General features: G+C 37.2%; 3 protein-coding genes across 6 annotated transcripts in view; 1 reads left to right on the top strand and 2 right to left on the bottom strand.

Moving 5' to 3' along the window:
- Nucleotides 1-3,242: 3,242 nt before the first annotated feature.
- LOC121512086 (ras-related protein Rab-8A) lies at nucleotides 3,243-12,536 on the bottom strand. The gene is made up of 8 exons (XM_041791101.1): nucleotides 12,365-12,536; nucleotides 11,808-11,868; nucleotides 9,538-9,598; nucleotides 9,023-9,100; nucleotides 8,797-8,886; nucleotides 8,592-8,657; nucleotides 5,439-5,489; nucleotides 3,243-5,323 (listed from the first exon to the last, which is right to left on the bottom strand). Exons 1-8 carry the CDS (start codon nucleotides 12,486-12,488, stop codon nucleotides 5,234-5,236), a joined length of 621 nt encoding a protein of 206 aa, XP_041647035.1. The 5' UTR covers nucleotides 12,489-12,536; the 3' UTR covers nucleotides 3,243-5,233.
- A 730-nt stretch (nucleotides 12,537-13,266) lies between these two features.
- LOC121512087 (40S ribosomal protein S27-like) lies at nucleotides 13,267-14,792 on the top strand. Its single transcript, XM_041791102.1, has 4 exons — nucleotides 13,267-13,424; nucleotides 13,888-13,996; nucleotides 14,077-14,187; nucleotides 14,287-14,792. Exons 1-4 carry the CDS (start codon nucleotides 13,419-13,421, stop codon nucleotides 14,313-14,315), a joined length of 255 nt encoding a protein of 84 aa, XP_041647036.1. The 5' UTR covers nucleotides 13,267-13,418; the 3' UTR covers nucleotides 14,316-14,792.
- The window catches only part of tpm4a (tropomyosin 4a), a 34,534-nt gene continuing 27,115 nt past the window's right edge, over nucleotides 14,654-22,072 (bottom strand). For 3 of the 4 annotated variants that reach the window (XM_041791097.1, XM_041791096.1, XM_041791098.1), the window contains 3 exons: nucleotides 20,922-20,984; nucleotides 18,809-18,878; nucleotides 14,654-15,917 (listed from right to left, as the gene is read on the bottom strand). In XM_041791097.1, coding sequence (XP_041647031.1) covers nucleotides 15,835-15,917; nucleotides 18,809-18,878; nucleotides 20,922-20,984 — 216 coding nt within the window. In that variant the 3' untranslated portion in view covers nucleotides 14,654-15,834. The other variant, XM_041791100.1, reaches the window with a different exon arrangement.

The raw sequence follows: 22,072 nt of genomic DNA, 5'->3' as shown, positions 1-22,072 counted from the left end.
AGTGCTGGGATTATGGCCAAAGGGGCATCTACCAATAAGTTATTTCTTTCTGCAAGATTGATTTTTTGAAATCAACAAAAGGGTAAAACATCCAGGGGCTGAATACTTTGTGTGAAGATATACTGTCACCCCATTTGCCACTGTTGCTTTCAAAACGTTTATTGTGTCTATGACCTATTAAACAAAGTTGACCATAAACACATTTACCAGAAGTAACTGTGGCTTATCTTTATATTCACACACTCTAATACCCTTTTCATCTGAACTTTGATGCAGCCACTTATCTCCAATAGTGCAACCAGGAAGTGACCAGCAATGGTCATGTGACACTTTATGCACATGTGACTGAATATGTGTCATTTAGAGTTTTTTATGATCACTATTGAGACAGATTGGATTAAAAGGAATGGTGAAGCTGCTGCTCCATTATTTAATAGTTAGTGAAATATATTCAAGTGCATTTCTCCTGTGTCTTTGTTTTAGACAGAGAGGAAGCTCAGACAGATGGGAACTATGTGGACAATGAAGTTCATGATCTTTACTTTTGGTAACATATTGACTTGGTGATGAATCGGCATAATAAAATACCTACACACTGCTGGAGATCCACTCCAGTGTAGATAAACACTCAGTGTGGGAAGTTTCCTCCTACATATGATTGTCTAAACAAAAGGACCAAAAAGGGCAAAATATAAATGTCTGTAAACAGACAGTGGACCAAGAGGAAGTGATAAGTTCAGGTGCAAATGTTTATGTGTGGCTCTTCTCTATCTAAACAATACAAAAGACTAATAGACACGCCTACTGTTCTTTTTGAAATGCCCTTGCAAAGTTTTCCTCTGTTTTCAAGTTTAGTATGGAGCCTTTTGTTTAATTTGTTGATCTGACCAAGCCATGTGAGAGCGGAAATTGTAGCTGTCTATGTTGCCTTTTTGAAAAGGGAAGACTTTCTCCTCTGTTTTCAAAAATAATCCTGTCCATATACCCTATGTCCTCAAAAACATCTTCATTCACATAAACACTATAGACTGAGTTTTTATAAATCTTCACTCTGAAAGAGTTTTTTTATTTACCACAGGTCAAAATACACAAACCTCCATTTTCGAAAATACCCTCCCATGTGAGGGTATAAGAGATGTTTTGATAGTTAGCTCATAGTTGCTTTGCAATTGTGACTGATTAAGACTCTTTTTATCATACTACTTTAACTGGTGACATGTCTGATCTGCATGCCACACGTTGCTTCAATTGCCCCTGATACCTCTCAGAAAACTTCTTGGGTGACCTGGTACAAAACTGGTTCTATAAAAAATTATAAATATGTACAGATTTTCTACGAAATCCTAAAATGCCATCATTCTGGGACTTCCCTTGTGTTATGAAGTGACTGTAAAATGTTATTGCATCTTAGTGCCAACAGAGGGCTCCAGAGTAATATGTAAAGTTGAGGTAATTATGTGGCAGAACAGAGAAAGTTAAAGCAGGACTGTGACTTTGGTGATTCATTGACAATGATGGTGAGATCATGTGATCTGTGGCATAAATGAAGAAAGGAGACAGCAGAGGCTGCTGTCGGAGGGCTGACTGGCTTTTGAAAAAGCACTCAAGTTTGCAGAGCAATGGAGGCAGCAAGCACAAACATTGTGGATTTACACGGCATGAAAGAACCTGGTAAATGAAACTGAGTGGCGGGTCGATGAACGGGATGACCAACATGGCCAACATTGCATCTGGATTTTAGAAAATGCTACAGATGCAGTGGAGAAAACCACATGGCCAAAGGCTGCAGGTTTGTCTATGAAAATGTCAAAACTGTGGAAAAGCGGAACAAATGTAACCTGAAAAACGTCATGCCCTCGAAACTTGCACACTGAGTCTGTTGCCTTTTGTGTTCGGATTTTTTTTAAATGGCAAATTCGTGGAATGTAGATTCATCCAACCTGACAGAGAGCTTCATACAGCACACGCCCCATAGCACTGTGCCAAGTTGGAGAGACGGAGAACAACTTTTCAATTCAGTCTCTGTTACATGGCTGTGAATACAAACTTTTGTTACATACTATGGTCAAGAGCCACATGATACAATGACAAATCGCAGTGTTTAAAGTGAGGTTTCAATGAGAGGGAGGGAGGGAGGGAAGCAGCAGGTGCTGATATGAAACATCAATGAACCATTTAAATGACTTTGACTGATGAGAAAAAACAAAAAAAAATCAAACCTGAAAGTTTCCCCACCAGGGTGTGAACATGATTTGCACAACATGAGCACAATCTTATTTAATTTGCAAAAAAAATGTGGACAAAAAAGACAGAGTGTGCAAAGGCTTAAAGAGGGTGACATGTAATTGAACTGGTATCTGGATTTGGAGAAAGTCATTCCTAGAAAAGAACCAATCAGAAAACACCTTAAAGTAAATGGGAAAACTGTAACATTTGAAGTAGACATGAGGCTAGGGATACACTATAATGTCAAGATGGGCATTTCACAAGTTATCCTGTGATAGCCAAAAACCCGAGCTTACTCAGTGCAAGATTAAGATCAGAACATACAGTGGCCATAAAAGACCAGTATTAGGAGCAGCTAAAGTTAAAGTGGACTACGAAGGCATCACCAAGATTTTAATTGTAGTGGTAATGAGAGGCTCAGGAACAAGTCTAGTTTGCTACATTGGATGCTGTACAAGAGTATTATTAGACAGGGTTTAATGACTTCAAAAAATGAATCTTTGATGCAACTATAGGAGAAAAACCAGTGTAGTAGTGACACAGGTGGACGTGAATTATAGCTAAATCAAGGTGCGAAATCTGCAGCATAAGATTAGAGCAAACCCATGAGGTAAATAAAAATGAAATTTAAAAGTGCTTAGGTTAGAGCGCCTGTAAACATTGAATTTTGTCATTATTTCTAACAAAATTGCACAATATTTCATAATCAATCACACATACAATTCAACCTCCCCTCTATTTTTCATACTTTAGAGATCCTGGTTTGGTTCTACTATTTTAGTGACTTCTCTGAGCACTAAAAATGTAATCGCCCTTAAAGTTCATCTCTAGAGGCCATTTTCAGCATCATAAACTGAGTTTTAGATAAATGTGATATTATTTTAATAGCTCCCTTTTGCTCACGTCTCCTCAGAATCAGATAAGACTCTTGAAAAACATTTGAAGTAACCTTCCTGTATTTTCTGTAAATGTAATACACATCTGAATATTGAAGAAGATGCACAAATAGTGACAGGTTTCTTTAAGAATCTCATTTTTAATAAATCAACAAAAGTACGCATATCTACAAAAGGTGTAGATCAATAAGATTTATGAAGTACAATCATTGCAGCTCTTATTTACAGTTGCTGAATTATTTAATGTATTTGCAGATGAAATGAAACAAATTAAGTGAGGGAATGCTGAAGCTGTGATGGTACAGAGCTAGTAATTTAGCCATGTTAACCCCAATCAAAAAGATCTCCAGACTGAATCTAGGCCAATCTGCGGCCATGATTTGGCTTCATCTGTGAGAGCCGGTTTAACCACAATGATCTGAATCCACAGGTTAACATCTAGGCAGTTTTCTGTCTCTTCAGCACCACTAGAAATGATTTGCTCTCACTGTAAAACGTCTGATTCTTTTACTTAATCAGCTTTCAGTTAATTTCCTATTCTTACACCTGAACTGTTCAGCAGAGCAAAATATAAATGAATCTGGAGTGGCAGCAGAAAATAAAACAGCAAAGATCCTTTGCACATTTATAATCTCAAATAAAGCTTGTCAAGTCAAATGTGCAAAGCCTTTTGAGGTTTTCTCACACCCAGAATGCATAGTTCAGACGGCCATGATAGTGGGCCGAGGAAGACGAGAGGGAAAGAGGGTGCATCTGGGGCTCCCAAAAGCATCAAAAGGGGGAAAAATTCATTAAAAGCAAGGGTGAAAAGAATCAGTTTAAGGGAATGCTGGGAATGCAAACATCTCTGAATCATAGGCCTTCTGTATATTTTCACACTTCCAACTAAACGACAAAGTTTCAGTGCTCAGGTGTTTTTACGGAAGCCCAGATAGGTAACATGAAAAACTTGTGCAGGAGTATTGTTTGCTCTCAGTTAAGACTTTCAACAAATACAGTCGACAAATGTAAATAACTTTTGTTTTTTTACAGGAAGAACAAAGGAAAAGTGCATTAACAATAAGAACATTAAAGGGCACTTTGTCATTTTGGTGCTATATTTTGTTTTTGCTCCATAAATACTGCTGCAGCACAGTCCAGCTCTGAGGACCACAAAATAGACGTGTGCATGTTCCCCCATCAGAACAGGTGACCAGAATCAGCATGAATGAATAAAACAGTGATTTTATCACTGTTGATTCCTTCTGTTCCTCTGCTCTATCACCCCCAGGTGTTAGGATTAGGTACTGCAATCCAACAGCAAACAATCCTCCTCCTCACAACAATGACACCGTACTAATCTTAGAAACTGCAATACCCGAAAACAATGAGGTAAGACACTACAAAAGGAATCTGTGCCGCCTTAAAACGAGAAAACTTTGTTAAACTTCAATCATCTGAATACTTAAGACAGAAAAATATGTAGGCCCCACATACATATCAGATTGCACATTAAAGTTTTCAAAAGAGGAATGTTTCAGCCTAAGAAGTCCACAGAAAGTCATGAGAATGGAGGACAGAGGACACGTAAACCTCAATGTTGATATGGTGAGTAAAAATCTGCTGGCACAACTGTTTCATGGATCAATAATATACAGTATACTTACATATTCTGTTTTGATATATAAAAGTTTCCACCCAGCTGATGCATAAATGTTCTATAATTACTAAATTTAAAGTAGAATTTAGCTGCTTTAGTGATAAGGATCCAAGAAATAAGACTACCTCATGACACTAACAAAAAAACATCTACCCAGGCATCAGCCATCACAGGTTTGATCTTTTCTAGTGTCTCACCAAGAGTCAGTCTTTAAAAGTCAATAAAAACAAAGGAAAGGAGTTGAAATTATCGAGTTCAGATTCTGCATATGGCTGAGGGATCAGTGATCAGATTCACTGGTATCATGGGAAGACTGGTCAAGCAAATGTTTGTTTTGGGACAATCAGAAAGAAGAGAAGGAAGACAAGAAATACAAAATAAAAGAAGAGATCAGAGTGTGCTCTGTCTGTCCAGTTCTGTCCAGTGGGGGGACACAGTTAAGGCTCTGGTGGATTCCGATGCTCCGGTCTCCTCACAGGAGCGTGCAGCGGAAGAAGCTGCTCTTCTTGGGCTGTTCTGTAATCTTTACTCCTTGATTGCTGCCCTGAGGGTTGTTGCCCTCCTATGATACACATAGATGAGGAAAAAGCTCAGATAAGAGCACAGAAAATGAATCTATCACACAATTAATCTATCATTTTAAGATGATTTCATAAAGTTTTACTGCACATTCTTACCAGCTTCTTGTCCATTTTTGCTTTGATGTCTCTGGCTAGCGTTAAGAAGGCCTTCAGAGAAACGGATTGAGAAGAGGTTGTTAATGGTTTGTGCGAGGCTAAATTCATGGTTAACATCAGCCACTATGGATCAAAATGACGGTTTAACTGATTGATTGAATAAACCATTACAATTCATCAATAAATGTGGGTCGAGAATACACAAAAACTTTAGCTAGCGCAGGGTTATCATTTAACCTCCAATTTTAAATATGAATTTTGGCTTCCCACCATAATAAAATTAGATAATTGAGATTTAACTATTGTTTTGCTTTATGTGCATCCTCCCTTCCATTTCAGCATACCATGTGCTGTGCCCCTCCAACCAAAAAAGCTTTTACTTGTAATTTTAAACAAGCAGGAGAGCTTAAGTTTATCCAAGAAGTGTAGCCATTGGTTAACATAAAATGAAAAACAACCTCATTCATATGGATCCACTTTGGTTTTTAGAAGCTGACTCTGGAACTATGAAAACAACTTGCAGAACTTACATTATGGATGGTGCCTGCTCTTCAAGGCAAAATAGCAAATCTATATAATCAGTTGAAATTAATGCAGATTGAAAAAAGAGGTCAAAAAATATTAGCTTTTCAGTGCGAATACAATACGGATTATTAGTTTATTACACTGATTAGGGCTGAGCAATTAATTTAAATGGAGATTAAATCCCAATATGGCCTGCTGCAATTTTCATATCCCAAAAGCAGCGATATTTCTTTAATCTGAAATGTGTTTCAACATTTTTTGCAGCAGTTATGCCCTACACATCATGTAATCATTCAAGTGTCATTATTTCAGAATCATTTAAAAGAAATCCTACTTCCTTTAATTGTGTATGTTTTTCTTGATTCTAATGAAAATGATATAAAAATGACCACCCCCTTCAATAAAAACAATTTATACCAAACTTGCAGTAAGTCAAAAAAATCACAATCAGATATTTTGTCAAACTTGTTCATCTTCAGTTTAATCTACTATGTTGGTTGTAATTCAGATTTATTTATTATGTTTGTTGAAAAATACATAAGATGAGGAACTTAAAAAGTAATTGCATATTTAAACACAATGTCGGGAAAGAAACTGCAATTACATTATTTTCCCAAATCATTCATCCCTAAAACTGATAACCAATAAGCTGGTACATGAAAATGAGCAATTAAGAAGTGTGTGTCATGTAAATGTTTGATTAACAACCTTTACACCTTTGACAGTTCATGTCTGTATTAACAAGTAATGTTAGTACCCTGATTAGCAATACCACAGTGTAAAAATACAGACACAAGTGGAAGTCTTAAATTCAAATTCCTACTGATGTATTATGATAAAATATAATTTTAAAATATATACTATGTGATGCTATATCTTAGAATTTGGTGATGTCTATGGACTCCAGAATTCATGCAGTCATTGACTGTGAAGGATTCTCATTAAACTATTAAAAACTGAGGTTATATTTTAATTATGTTAATCTATCCAAATACTTTTGAATTCCTGATAATAGAGAAGCACAGTAAAACAAATCCCAAAAGGGCAATGCCATATTTTTGTGAAACCTGTTAAATCAGAGCTGAAAGTCTACACCTGTGGAACATTTTGATGGGTTTATATTAAATACTTGTTGGAGATAAATAAAGGAAATATTATAGAAACTTCGTCTTGTCCAAATAATTACAGACCTAACTGTAACAGCTCCCATTTGTAGCCTTAAATCATTTGTTCTGTTGCAGGCCTATGTGGCTTGTCTGACAGTATGAGACATAGTATCTTAAATGCAGCTCTGGTGTATACCAATTGGTATGTGACTTATAAAAATGAACATGAACATTTTTTGTATGTACAGTGCCATGACAAAATATTTGCCCCCTTTCTGATTCCTGATTTTTTTTTTTTTTTTTGCATAATTATCACACTTCAATGTTTTGGACCATCAAACCACTTTAATATCGCACAAAGACAACCCAGGTCAATACAAAATGCAGTTTCTAAATGATGATTTTATTTATTAAAGGGGGGAAAAATCCAAACCTATCTGGCCCTATATGAAAAAGTAATTGTCCCCCGAACCTAATAATTGGTTGTGCCACCCTTGGCAGAAATAATTTAAATCAAGCGTTTGCGATAACTGGTGATGAGTTTGTTGCATCGCTGTGGAGGAATTTTGGCCCACTCAAGATTTCTTATATTAAATATGATTGTGAAAGATATACAGCTTCACAGCTATCATCCTACAACAGACACTAATCAAAACGCTGAAGCCTCCTACTGTTTCTACAAGATATAAAATTAAGCATACAGTGCCGGGAAAAAGTATTTGCCCTCTTTCCTGATATGAGAAATCATACAAGAAAAAAAAACTGAAGATTCTGCATGTTAGGTGTTCAGCATAAGTACCAAAATAAATAATAAAAATAAAATCCACTAATAATAATAATAAAATAAAGTTTACCCTTAGGTTTCCTCAGTGACATTAAGGGTGTTGTCCAGGGGTTTCCTGGATCAATCATCAATTCTGCTTATTAAATGATCTCTCAATGCACTATTTAAAGTCTTAATGAAGTTGTTGATCGTGTCAGCTAAGAGTTGTGATCAGTTCAAACAGGAGTCTGATACTGGCCACTTTAAAAAAAATAAACAGCCAAAACAAAAACTAAAAGTTAGGACAAAGCAAAATAACTTGAAATGAGTAGTAAGGCTTGCAGTCTTAGTCTCTACACACATCACTCAGAAAAGAGTTCCTAAAGGAATAGTTCACACATTTTTGTTACTTTTAGCAGAAGCTCTGCAAAGCTCCTGTTTGTTGGCAAGAGAAAGACACTTAATCCTTAGCTAAATAAACTTTTTTAGAAAGCCGTAAAAATGCGATAATTAGTGAGATTTGGAGGTGTTTGCAGGTGGATTTGTTACCTTTGGACAGAGCCAGGCAAGCAGTTCCCCCATGCTTTCAGTCATTAAGCTTAGCTAATCCAAAAGGCTGCTGTGTATACGATTTATAAGAACAGATACCAAAGTGGTGTTGATCAACTCATCTAACGCTCAGGAAGAACGTGAATAAGCATGTTTCCCAATAAAACTTTGCGCTCAGAGTGAACAACAGGAGGTAAAGTGTAAACTCACATTCTCAACATTGATGTTGGCTTTCGCACTGGTCTCCATGAATTTGATACCGTACTCCAGTGCCAGCTGAAGCAGAAGAAAAGAGGGAATTGGTGCAACAACTCAGCCATGAGCCAAATAATCAGCATTAACCTCACAAAAGTAAGACTCTAGTCTACTTTCTAATCAAGTTTTCACTGAGTGCATTCACTGTCAGCTGTATCACCTTCTCTCCTCTTTCTTTGGACACCTGTCGCTTGTCGTTGACATCACACTTGTTCCCAAGAACCATCCTCTCCACGTCTGCTGAAGCATGCTGTGAAAACAGTGGCAGAATGAACAGACAGGAAATGAATCAGCAAAACATTGTGTATGTGCCTGCTCCTTGTGTTTTTTTTTAAGGTCACAAGGTACAAAGACACTCAAAAAGTATAGACAGGAAAACATTTTACCTCCTCTATATTCCTTATCCAGTTTTTGATGTTGTCAAAGGACTTCTCATTCGTGATGTCATACACTAGCATGATACCCTGTGGAGATCAGAGCACAAGACAAATGAAAACACAGTGGCCAAAAAACAAGAAATGTTCACTAATCTTTATAAATCTGGAGGGGTAGATTTCAAACCATATATTTAATGTGAACCTCTGTAGTGAGCACCCATCAACCTCAACCAGTAATGGAACACAGGATTTTGCAGGTTCATGTTGAATTATTTGAATACCCAAGGATCAATTAGGTGAAAATATATCAACATGAGCATCCAGTTAGACTTGTAGTTAAGGAGAGGCTCACAAAAATACCACAACACCGCACTGAGCGCACGGCTGATTTCAAAGGTGTGTAAAATTAGAAACAACAATGATGCTGGGTGTGGTTCTGTTAGACCTTTATGCTGCAGTGACACACCTGAGATGACCAAGTCATACAGATAATTTTTATTAGTGCATGAGGCCCAGACACTTACCATGGCTCCTCTGTAGTAGGCTGTCGTGATGGTCCTGAATCTTTCTTGTCCTGCTGTGTCCCTACATGGAAAATGCACATTTTTAATTCACATTTCAGCTGTTTTTAATCGGACCACATTCTACTGTATTTCTAAGTTAGCACAGAATAGAGCACATATGATCTTCTTGATTTAAACTTCAGTAAAAGAAAGATTAAGCAATTCACCTTTAAAATACTTGTATTCATTTGTTTTATGAGAAATCACTGAAATATACTGGTGAAGAGGCTAAAATGTTAAACACAGGAAAACAATAAAATCAGTTTGCAAAGATATAGACTGATCCTTATTAGAGATGCAGATATTTAACCCATTTAAGCCCCAACAGCAACAATAGTTGCCAAAGATCATGATTGTCATTTCCCCTCTATAAGTAAATTATAACATTATGCATGCTTTTTCTATCAATGACATTCAAGTGGACACCTTGGAAAACAGTCTCCATGCACTTCCTGTCACATGGCATCATTGAAATCCTGATACGCTTTATCAAGGGCAGAGTAGCAACAAAACCTCACAAGAAAAGGTCATTCTGATATCATACTGCAGTTTTAGTGGCTGTCATTAAACATTAACTTATCATGAAAGTCTCTACAATAAGCCTTAACAACATAAATATTAAATCAGATATGTTTGTTTGTGTTTGGAGTCATTTATCCAAGCAGCAGATATTGCTGCCCATGGGCAAACACCTTGTCAGTAACAACGTAAATCACAGTTTGCAAGCTTGCTTATATCAAGCTCTTTTGAAATGGTAGATATCTATTTCATTTAATTTTTGTACTTTTATTTACATCTCACTATTACAGTGTTAGAGTCAAATTATGTACAAACTGGCAACGATACTTGTAAAAACAATTTTAAATAAGATTTTCTAGACATGGCACCCAAAATGAAGAAAACAACCTTATTAGCAAAAATGTGTGCATAAAAATATTGAGAAAAAATTGGGCACAATGGGTTGAAATTAGTTTGATTTGGGGTTTTTTCTGTTCTTTTTTAAAATCCATTCCTTCTTTGACATTCCTCAGGTCAGTTTATGAGTTATGAGATTCAATACATCTGAGATGTTGTTAGTCCCTCTTCTTGAATGTCACAGGAATATGGCTCACAAAATGCATATTAACACTGAGCCATTCAGGAAAATAAGATAATCAAGTTCAAATGACTACTGTGCTGCATGCTGTGCTGCTCTTCTTTTGTCCATACTTTTTGGACGATATGAGCGGTAAATAGGTGTGGTTACTGTAAAAGTGTTTGCGGTGTCACCACAAACTGAAAACAGTTCATTTTCATTTAGGTTCTTATTTTTAACAGATGTTATTATTTTAATAAATTCACATCATTTTCATTTATTGTTTCTATTTTAAAGTGTAAACAATGTTTAACTGTTGAAATCTCAGTGTCTCACAAAATAAAATTGATAATGTTTTTTTCCCACAGTCAAGCTTGCCTGCTGCATTAGAAAGTTTGTGTTCAAATGCTTAAATGAACTTTTCCCTCCGCCTTTCTGCACATTCATAATGAGATTACAGAGCTGCAGCAGATCCACCAGAGACGCTTCAAATAGAAACTGTGTCGTTTCATTTTGCAAAATATCATTCTCTCAGCCTGCTTTTTCTGTAAAATGAGTCAGATGCTGGAACCCTCTACCTGATCAGCTGAAACTTATTACAAACTTCACCACCTTTAAGAGAGCGACTAAATCCTGGTTAATTCAGCAACAGAGCTGCACTCATTAATGTCTGGTCATGAAACTTACAGTCTGTCCACCAGGTAACTTCTTCTACAGAATGAAAAACCTCTTATCAGAAACACTTAGGTGAATTTATTTGCTATCATTAAATTCATCCAACCCAACAGGCTAGTACAGACTTCTATTTTCATACTGAGGCTGAGCAGATATCCATCTTAGTTTAGATATCACCTCAGAAAAGCTTATTTGCAAAAGGAAATAATTTTGCATGATACGATGTTCCCACAGAGGAGCAGATTTGCAGTTACCATAATATTTATCTCATCCAGCAGTCACTTTATCAGATACACCTAGAGATAATCAGAGTATTATATTATAAACTTATTTAAGGTTATTTTACATTGAATTATACCACATCATAGTGACTAAATGTACCTCATAGAGTACATGTGAGAGCCTGTCATTCATCTCTTAATCATTTTTTTCTGCCACATAATAAAATTGTTATATACAAACATTATTTAGATTATCTTACCATATCTGTAGTTTGATCTTCTTCCCATCTAATTCTATTGTCCTGATCTTGAAGTCAATACCTGAGGAAAAGCAAGTCACTTTATTCCCACACCTAATATAATATCAGTTGTTGCTAACACTTACTCAGTGTTGTCACTGATAATAACATTATCACATTTGAGAGGCTGACGGCTTCATCTTTGCTTTCTGTAACGTTGGCTACAAGAGTGCGAAGTACAGACAGCTGATCTTATGAAAAATGACACTGCCAACTAGCTGACAGCTTTAGCTTGTTAGCTCGACTTGGGATGGGTGTATATGTGCAATCAAAGCTGGACAGAGTATCTAAAACCACCAGTATATATACACCAGGGGTTTCTGAGACTAGCAGGTGGTGAAAATAACATTGTTGAATCCGAAATACCCTTCTATCCAACCGGGTGAGCTGCTTCCTGGCTAGCCCCTAAAAGATGAATGCTAGCCAGAAAAGTTAGCAAAAAAATTAGCATGACGGGATGGGCTGCTCCTGTACCGCTTTTCGGCAAAGACAAAACTGATAAAACGACTCTTACTCACCTATTGTAGAGATAAACGTTGAGTTAAAGGCATCTTCTGAAAATCTGAATAGCACACAGGTCTTACCGACACCTGAATCGCCGATTAAAAGTAGTTTAAACAAGTAATCGTAAGTCTTCGCCATGTTATTAGTTAGCCTACTACTGCGGAAGTCCCGCCTCTTGTGTTGAGGAAGACGTCATAGCTCGTGCTCTGTCTTTTGGTCAAATCCGCTGTCACTCTCGTCTGTCGTCGTGGCTCCGGAAGTCCGCTGTTGTTCCGATGGGTTTACTTGTTTCGATGTCCGACGCCGCCCGGACTTTAATGTTTGTTAATTTTTCAAATAAACGCAACACAAGTGGGTGTTGTCCAATGGCAAGACGGCTCGAGAGGTCTTTTTTGTATGAAGTTAATAATGACAGTACATTTTTATTTTAATTGTTTCATTTGTGGAATTTATATTTTATAAAAGTAAAATAAAAGCAATCCAAATATTATTTTAAAGCACACTGAGATTCTGACTCAGGGCCGAGGGCGAGATTCCAATTTCATCGCCTCGGAGAAAAGTTAATAATGTTTACTGACTAATATAATAGGATTTATGTTTTCCTTCAATATGAAACATTTTTCATAAAATGCACTGTTAAACAGGACTTCAACAGCAACGTTGCAGTATGATTTGAGATAACTACAATGTGCAAAGGTGTTTTTTTTTTTTGTTGTTGTTGTTGTTGTTTCTTTTGTTTTTTTTTTGTTTTTTTTTATCTGGACTTTGACCCCAAGTCCGTAATTAAGTTGTAATTAATTAAAGTAATTCATCATGGTAGATTTTATAAGCTCTGTTTCTGATTGGACCGGGCACATTTAGTACATTAAACGTGGTCTGTTGTATTGTTTTTAAGTGCCTCCCCTGGAAAGAAACACTCCTCCCGTCGTCTCCTAGTGGTGACAAACCTTCACCAAATCAACAACAAACCTCAGCTGACTCTGTTGAGAGACGAACTCAGTCGTGAACAGTCATCCTAAAATCTCTTCGTACTTGCATCGGACGACTTGCCTGAAAGAATTTAACAAAATGCCTGTAAGTAAAACCATTTCTCCTTAAATTTACACTGTTTTGGACGTTATAACTCATTTTAGATATATTTTAAGTTCCAGAACAGCAAGCGTAGTCTGTTTTTAATTGAAAACACCGCCATATAAAAAACAGTAAAAACGAAGTTTAACTTCTTAGTGGATATTTGGGATATCCCATGTGAAAATGCTAACTTGTCTGTACATTGTTATTTGTATGCTGTGTACAGATGTAACACATAGGACTTGTGCTTGGACTTGTCTGGACATGCCTGTGTTATTATTGCTCTTGATTGCAAGACATACATTCGACTGTAGAGGGCGTTATAACCTATGATACTGAACCAATCCTTATTCCAGACCCGTTCAGTAGCAGATATTCATTGTAAATGCAATAACATTAAATGCAGAGAAAGGTGGTTGTATTCCTAGACTGATTAATGTAATAACCTACCTTGGTGTGGCTGCAGCTTGCAAGGGATATGTTGCACCCCAGTTTGGCAGAGGAGAGGAGGAGGCACAAGAAGAAGAGGCTGGTACAAAGTCCTAACTCCTACTTCATGGATGTTAAATGCACTGGTAAGGATTCACCGTGCCCTGTTTTGCTCTGATTGTTGAGGTGCTTTAAGAATACTGACTTGCCTTTGATAAATACACAGGTTGCTACAGGATCACTACCATCTTCAGCCATGCTCAGACTGCAGTACCTTGTGGAGGATGTTCTTTAATCCTCTGTCAGCCTGGAGGGGGCAAGTGCAGACTGACTCCAGGTGAGAAAAATGTCACTTACTTTCAAATGCTACCTCTTTTGCTGATTATATCTCTCAATGCCAGTGATTCATTTACAAGTTTGATTTTCATCTTCATAGGTTGTGCCTTCAGAAAAAAACACACCTGAGCAGAAACGTGGATACACCCATGTCAGGCAGCAGAATGGACCATGGATGAATGAGTCCAAGCCTCACACTCCTTGATCTTAAGGGCCTTGGAGAAAAATTACCTCCCTACAAGTATCTTGTAGTTTTTGGGGTGAAATGGAAATAGGATTTCACGGGCAGGGGATGAGCTTTGAGAACTCAAGATGAAAGGTTTAAATGCAGGCATTCCAGTGTTGTGGGGTCGAATTGTATAATTACTAGATTGTTGAAATAAGGCACATAAAAGTTTTTATTAAACATTTGACTTAGTTAAACGTGATTGTTGTGATCAAGATACAAAGAAAAGCCAGACAAATGATGATTTCTGAAAAACATTTATTAGGTTGACAAAGAGAAGGGGGTGGTGAATGAAATATTCCAAAATGGTCTCACGGCCTTGGCATGAGATGAAACCACGATGACCATTACAAACAAAAATAAAACATTTTAAGAATTTATTGTCTGCGTCATGTGTGTTCTTTGGTCTTGAGAGTTCCCCTTGGCAAAAAGAAGTGGTGTAAATGAAACAAAACAAAAATACAATTTCTCACATACCTAACATTATTCTACTATATACAATAAGTATCCATGGTTGATAAAACTTGATTGAGCTTCCAGTGGTTTGGGGTTTAGCTCGCTCATGTAATACAAAGTATTGTAAATCTAGTAAAAATTGGCTACATGATGGCATATCGGCATTTATGCAGACCGTCATTGGTCAGGTTAACCTTAAGGAAAGGTAGTACAGCTTAGGATGCAAAACTGCGTGCACAGCTCCAAGGCTCTGCACAAATTCCAACACCAAGAACCATAAGTAGAAAAAAGATGTGCATTAATATTAAGTGCACCTTAAACATACAGGCCTTAGATTAAAGGGAACTGGCAGGAGACACATTACTTAATAGTAAAATGTAAAGATAAAAGTGGCGCTGTTTATTGATGAAACCTTTCCATCAGGTCACCTGTCCATGTGACTGTCATGATGTTATAAACAGATGTGAGATACTGCAGGGACACACTGCTAACATGTAGCCCTTTAAGGTGGTTTAAAATTATCAAGTGTTGACTTATAACCACCAGGTGGCACTCTGAGCCACACTAATACATACCGAGCAGAACTTTATTACATGGTCAGAGAGAGAGTTGTGTATGTGCATATAAAAATGCTAAATTGAACCAGTTTAAGTGGTTTATTTGGGGATGTGAGTAAGGACTGAGCTCTTTATAAAAAATAAGTGGTCAAAATTTATTCTGGGGAGATTTTTTTGCAATCAAGACTGGAAATAAAAGAAGAGATGTAGTCATTGTGACTTCCCATCTTACAAAAAAGAAATTTATGCCTTTAAAAAAAAAAAAAAAAAAATCTTAAGGGTCAAGCGTTAAATTAATCCCCTGTTCCCTGGGGAATTAAGATTTTACAGCCCAAAATGTGGAATGGAGTCGTACATTGAAGGAATGTAACGTGATGATCTCATCCTTTCCAAGTTTCTCTCTGATGGTTTATAAGCTGTTCAGCTCCTGCAGGGTCTGGTCCAGGACTTGATGCATGCCCAGGTTCTCCTCTTTGGCAGATGATAATTTCTCTGCAGAGAATAAGAGAAGATACATAAAGAAGCCAATAATCAGTAAAAAAAAAAAAAAAACTGCTCGTCTGCAGATTCATTTCCCTTACAGCATCTCTTTCAAAACAACACAGAACATTATTTTATTGAACAGATGTTTTGCATATTTTGGTTAAATTGTGCAACATGCAAAAACCAAACCACACTGCTGTGCCTATGTGCATTAACTGCTAGCTGTTATAGTCTGTCTAAAGACGGTTAATAGATGGTAGTGTGAACTCTTAGAGGACTTGTGATCAACACTTTGGGGTCTTCTTGTTTTAGATGCTACCATGTTTAATATTCATAGCACTTAAGGGACACATCATTTTGTAAAACATCAGGATCAAAAGGGATTGCAAACTTGGTTAAATCACACCAAAAACCAGAGAATATCTCACCTTGTCTCATGAACTGGATGAATTTTTAGACAACTAAAGGCCCTGGAGTGGTTAAAGCATAACATTGCACAAAGCTGTGCTCACTCACTAATAGGCCTTTTCCAACACTGGCATAAGAATAGAACAAAAAAGCCTAAAAACATAGCATTATTTTGAATAGTAATTCGCTGAGAGAAGGCATGAAACAAGTAGTATCTATGTATGAACTGTAGCACTGAGTGAATACACTAAATGTAGCCAGATCTCATACTGTAGGGCCAGTTTTATTAAAAGAAATGAAATGATCTTGCGAGACAGGTTTAACTGTACCAAAGGCCAGATTGGCCCCTGAGCCTGTACTTTGACACTCCTGGGTTAAGGTAAGGTTGGATACCAAAAGTTAAAGGTTAAATACCTGTCCTGCAAAACCTGATTACAAAATGTCTGATAAAGATGAGTAATTAGTCTGCTTACAAGAAAAAAAGCTTGTCCTCCATGAAACCATTTTAATGCAGCTGTAGCTCCGTTAGCTGCATAAACTACATAGGTAACATAATTATGCAGCTAAGCTAAGCTAACAAAGCAGATATGTAAGCTACAAATCATCATCTACATAGCAAAGTTAACTTTAGTTACTTTTGCTTAAACTCACATTGTTAACACCAATTTGCCTATAGACAACAGAGCTGTGTAGCTAACATAGCTAAAGCTAAACCCACAAAGCAATCCTGTAAGCTATGTAGATACATTAGCTATGTTAGCTTTGGCTATGTTCATTTGGCTACGTTGCTTACACTAACTTAGCTATAGATAACGGAGCTACACAGCTAACAGAGCTAGCTAGCTCACAAAGCGGCTATATATGCTACATAGATATGTTATATATGTAGCTATGTAAGCTTTAGCAGCATTTACTAAAGTTCATGTTGCTAAAGCTAACTAAGCTACAATGGCTTACCTTAGCATAGTTATGATAGCTTTAGCTAAAGCTAATGAAGTTTAAGCGAGCCATGGTTCATGTAGCTACTTCTAAATAAGGTCTATACATAATTTGATCCCTTATCAGACCTCTGACCTCTTCCTCTGTTTTATTTATGAAATATTTCTTAGTATGCAATGTTTTCAGTGTGGTTATTTTGTTAATGTAACTGCCAGAATTTGTTTATGAATAAAGTTGAATTGAAGAAAAAAAAATGTAAAACTTGAATTATGTTGTACTGGCAAATTACGGAACTTCTGTTTTGAGATACACTATATGGTGTCTCAGATAAACAGGTCTGTCAGAGTGGCTTAGAGTTGTACAGTCTGCTGCCAGACCCGTCTCACTTTGAGAAGCACTTGTTTTTGCCTCAAACGCTTCAACATGCATTAAAACATAAAGGACAGCGAGAGACTTCCTGTAAATTAGGAAAGAAGCAGATTTTTAATAGTTTTCTTCATGGTAAGATGGCAAGAAGGCACAGATAATGCACAGAGAGAATAAGAGTCCAGACATTGAAAATAAAAGGCAGAGAATGAGAAGTCAGAAGCACTGATGTAAAGATAGAGATATGAGGGCATCTACAGAGATGTCATGTCATTGAGGGCATGGTCCAGCTCCTCACTAATGGCCTTGTACTTCAGCTTCTGAGCATACAATTCATCTGGAGGTCAGAAGGCGACAGGCAGGTGTAGAGGACAGTAGCGACACAAACAAGCCGAGAGCAGGGTAAGAATGAGAAAGATGGAGGAAAGAGGAGAGCAAGGATGAGAGGGCAAATAAAAAATAGGTCAGGCTTTTTGAAGCTGAAACAATGTTTGGAAGAAAGAATGATAATTTTTCTGCTGGGTGAGCTGTAAGCATTCAAACTTGATATGAATATCTTTTAAAACTCTAGTAACTCAAACTGAGCTGCATGTGGTTCTAAAGTTAAATTATCCTGAACCAGAAATACCTAAGCACATTCTGTTCTTTTATTGTCCTTCAAAAACAAAATGTTATTAGCTCATAATAGCCAGAGTTTCCATGCATTTGGTAGCAAACAAGCTCTTTTTCACAGAAAATATTTCCGCTGTAGCTGAAATAAGAATATTTCAACACTGAGGAAGACTAAGTTGAAACGTGTCCGTTGTGCCTTGGTGCCTTGAATAAAACTACTATAAAGGACATTTTGAGTGCTGACACTTCTCTAACTCTAGTAAGTCTTTTGTCTGGCACCTTTAAAAAAGTTTTTGTGCTTGGAGGGAGCTCCTTTTTTTGTTTTTTTTTTTTTGCTCTTTTGTGAAATAAGAATATTTCAGGACTATGTCAAACTCAATGCACCTGTGCTTGTGTGTTATTGCCGGTTTAAGTAAGATGTTCAAAGATGGGAAATTCAACTTCACTATCTACCTGATGATAAAAAAAATGTGTTTTCTGTAAACTGAATGCAATTGACTGACTGAAATTGTCATAACAGTGTATATTTGGGTGCAAAAAGTGGTAAAAATCTGCAACATATACTGATCTCATACCTTCCAGATCATCAATGGACTTTTCCAGTTTGGCCACTGACCGCTCTGCAAACTCTGCACGGGTTTCAGCCTGACAGGAACAGAAACATGGTTCGTTTTTAGGTAAAAACACTTCAACATGGCTAATTCACCATAACAGTCATGAATAATGTGCATTTAAAGAGCATTTCTGTACTTCTTACAATAAAAAGGCATGATAAATATATATGTTCCAGTGTGCACATTTTAAGCTGAGGAATGAATAATGATGAGCTAAAAATAGAAATAGGTCCATGGCCTAAATCAAATCCCAGAAGTGTTACATTGTGTGTGTGTCCTTGACCACAACTCAACAGTAAGGCTGTTCGCAGAGATTTTCCAAGTATCACAGCAGTGGCCTTGCTGATTTGTTTCATTGTTTAAAGTACAATAGACAACATTTCAAGCATTAATATCACAGATATCAGATACATTATTAACCTAAGGAAGAAAATAGTGAAGTCAAACATCTGGTGGGTTTGTTGTTCTAAGCTCTGTGCTCACAATGGTGGGATAAGTGCTTCCTTCAGCTTTTTTTTTTCTTTTTTTTTCCCAAGGCTAAAAGATGTTTCATACATGTTTTGCATGAAACCTTCCCTGTCCTAACGTTAGCCATGTCACTAGATGGGGGAAGAGAGATGGCCCTGCCCACTCAAGGACAATGTTTGTAGAGGTGCAATGGTGTACAACTAAGGGAAAACCAACTGACTTTTCAAATCAAAGAAAAGACTTGGTTAAATCCAAAATACTCCAAAGAGCTGAATAATTTGGCTTGCATATCTGAATGGAGGTCAGTTCAACAAACTGCTACAATCAGCTGGAAACACAGAGGGAGGGAGGGTTGGAAGGGGGTATGCTCAGGAACAGTGGAGGTCAGCTTTGAGAGACTGAAGCTGAAGTACATCAACTCAACATCTACTCAACATTTAATCTGGAATTCACAAATTAAAACCTTAAAAAGGATTAAAAAGAGATTCTGAATATTAACATTAAAAAATGTGAAGACCTTTTAGTTTAGTTGATTCTGGTGCCTCCCTGTGATCGAAGAAGTGTTACCTCTTTACAAATTGTTTCCTCATCATGTGGAAAACGGTACGCACTACAAAATTTTCAGGTCAATTTTGGGCTTGATTCCTAATTTCAGTAACGGCGTGAACATCTGATGGCTTTAAGGATCATCGTGCTACATTGACCTGTGGTATGACATGTTTTAAAAGGGTTTTTACCATCCCTCATCTGCTCTGAAGATGGTGGGGCAGTCGAAATTAGGAATCGTTAATATTCAACACTTTGAATACTGATGATGAGAAATCCCGGAACCATAGCTGACAGAAAAAGGAAGCACAACAAACACAGAATGGTGGCGATAGTAAACCTGTAGATGGACATCAATAATGGAGGAATAACTTGTTGATTTGTGTTTGTAGTTGTCCTGTGAAATAAACCACAATGGTTCTGACAAAGAGAGCAGTAGTTGGACTGAAACTATTACCACACTGGGACTACCAGGTAGCTAAAAGCAAGACACATTTAGCTCGTTACTCTAAAGTAGCTTTTGGCGCCACAAGATTTTGAGTTTTTAGAGGTGAGAGACTGATTGTTGGTGAATGAATTAATCTTTTAGTGTGGGGTGTGCTGCTTTGGTCCCCTTTTTGCAAACCACACACTTTGAGAACAAAACTTTTAAATCTGTCTTTATTTGTTTTCATGTGTAAGGTCTCACATTGTCAAAGTTAAGTCAAGTTTTTAAAATCTTTCAGGCTTTAATAGTGTTTTAGAAAAACTCTTACCCTTCCCCTTTAACAATCAAACACTTAACTTGTCATAAGGAAAATATATTTGAGAGCTTTATATTCAGCATGCTGCTAATCCTTTCTCTTAAAACCCACCCCAGACAGTGTAAAGTAGCAGTCACATTTGCTATAAAGAAATGGTCATCGTTTATGGTCTTATTTGCTTTGTAAGGTCATGTAGTGGCATCAGTATTACTTTCAGTCTGTTCCATAATCATTTAAAACTCCTCACAGGAGCTTTAAATTAATCGCCATCATTATGAAATCTTCTTTTTCTTTAGATAATTAAAGTCAGAACTCACCTCCTTCAGTTTGTCAGACAGAACTTTAATCTCCTCCTCGTACTTGTCTTCTTTTTCTGAGTACTGTTGGCAGACACACACAGAAACAACATTACCTAATCAGTGGCAGAGATACAAAGACATGCTCACACATGCTTTCACCTACAAATGCACATGATGAGAACACACACACTAGCTGCGTTCATCCAAGCATCATTATTGCTCTAACAGCTACCACTCCCTCTCTGAGGAGTGATAAGTGAGAAGTGACACAAAGGAGGCGAGGTGTTGGCCAGGCCTGGGAACGCGCTGTGCTGCGGCAATACTGAGCATGGCAGTCCTGACTGAACAAAGCGAAGGCATGTGTTGTTAAAGGAGCACGGTCATGTGGGGAGCCTGGCATGCTGTCATACTGCCCGTCTGTGCCCAGGGACGAATTTAATGTAGCAAACAGGAAGAATGCACAGCAGAGGCTGGTGGACATGCACCAAAACACCTTCTGCAGACTGCATAAAAGTAAAACTAATTTATACAAATATTCATTTAAACATAAACATCTTCAAATGTTCTCGTTTTCATCTAAACAACCTGAGGGGAAAATAAGTGGTTGTGTAGTAAATAGGGCCTGATGACACACAATTACAAAGGAGGTAGTCTAAAACAACACCTTGGTGATGTGGTATCCCTCCCTGAGGACAGCTCAGTCAAATTACCATCCTCTGATCCAGCCCAAATGATAGGATACAGAGAAGTGAAGATGAATATGTGCAGAGAGCCAGACCTGGTGTTCACTGAAGCTATGTATATATTTAGGTTGTGTATTTGTGAAGAAAATCACAAACAGCATCATATTAACCATCACTTAGCATTTCATAATATTTGCCAGGACTTGTAAAAATGCCTGTTAATGTATTTAGAGCTGAAATGCACACCTCTGATGGCCCTAAACATTGTCAGGGTTAGTAAATATATCCTTACTTTGTAAACAAGTGGTTTTATGCACTATCTGTGGCAAGCTGAACACAAAGGCCTAAGAGATGGATTATTTTGAACATAACTGGGAAAAAAAGAGTTGGGCAAAATACGCTGAATTTTTTCCTGCACAGAAAAAAAAATCCAGATTTTGCACCAAAGACAGGAAAAAAGTTATCATTACATTTCAGTAAACCATG

Source organism: Cheilinus undulatus, linkage group 7 (assembly GCF_018320785.1).
Source record: "Cheilinus undulatus linkage group 7, ASM1832078v1, whole genome shotgun sequence".
Classification (NCBI taxonomy): Eukaryota; Metazoa; Chordata; class Actinopteri; order Labriformes; family Labridae; genus Cheilinus; species Cheilinus undulatus.
Note: the sequence above shows the minus strand (reverse complement) of the source record. Positions and strands in the feature narration are given on the sequence as shown.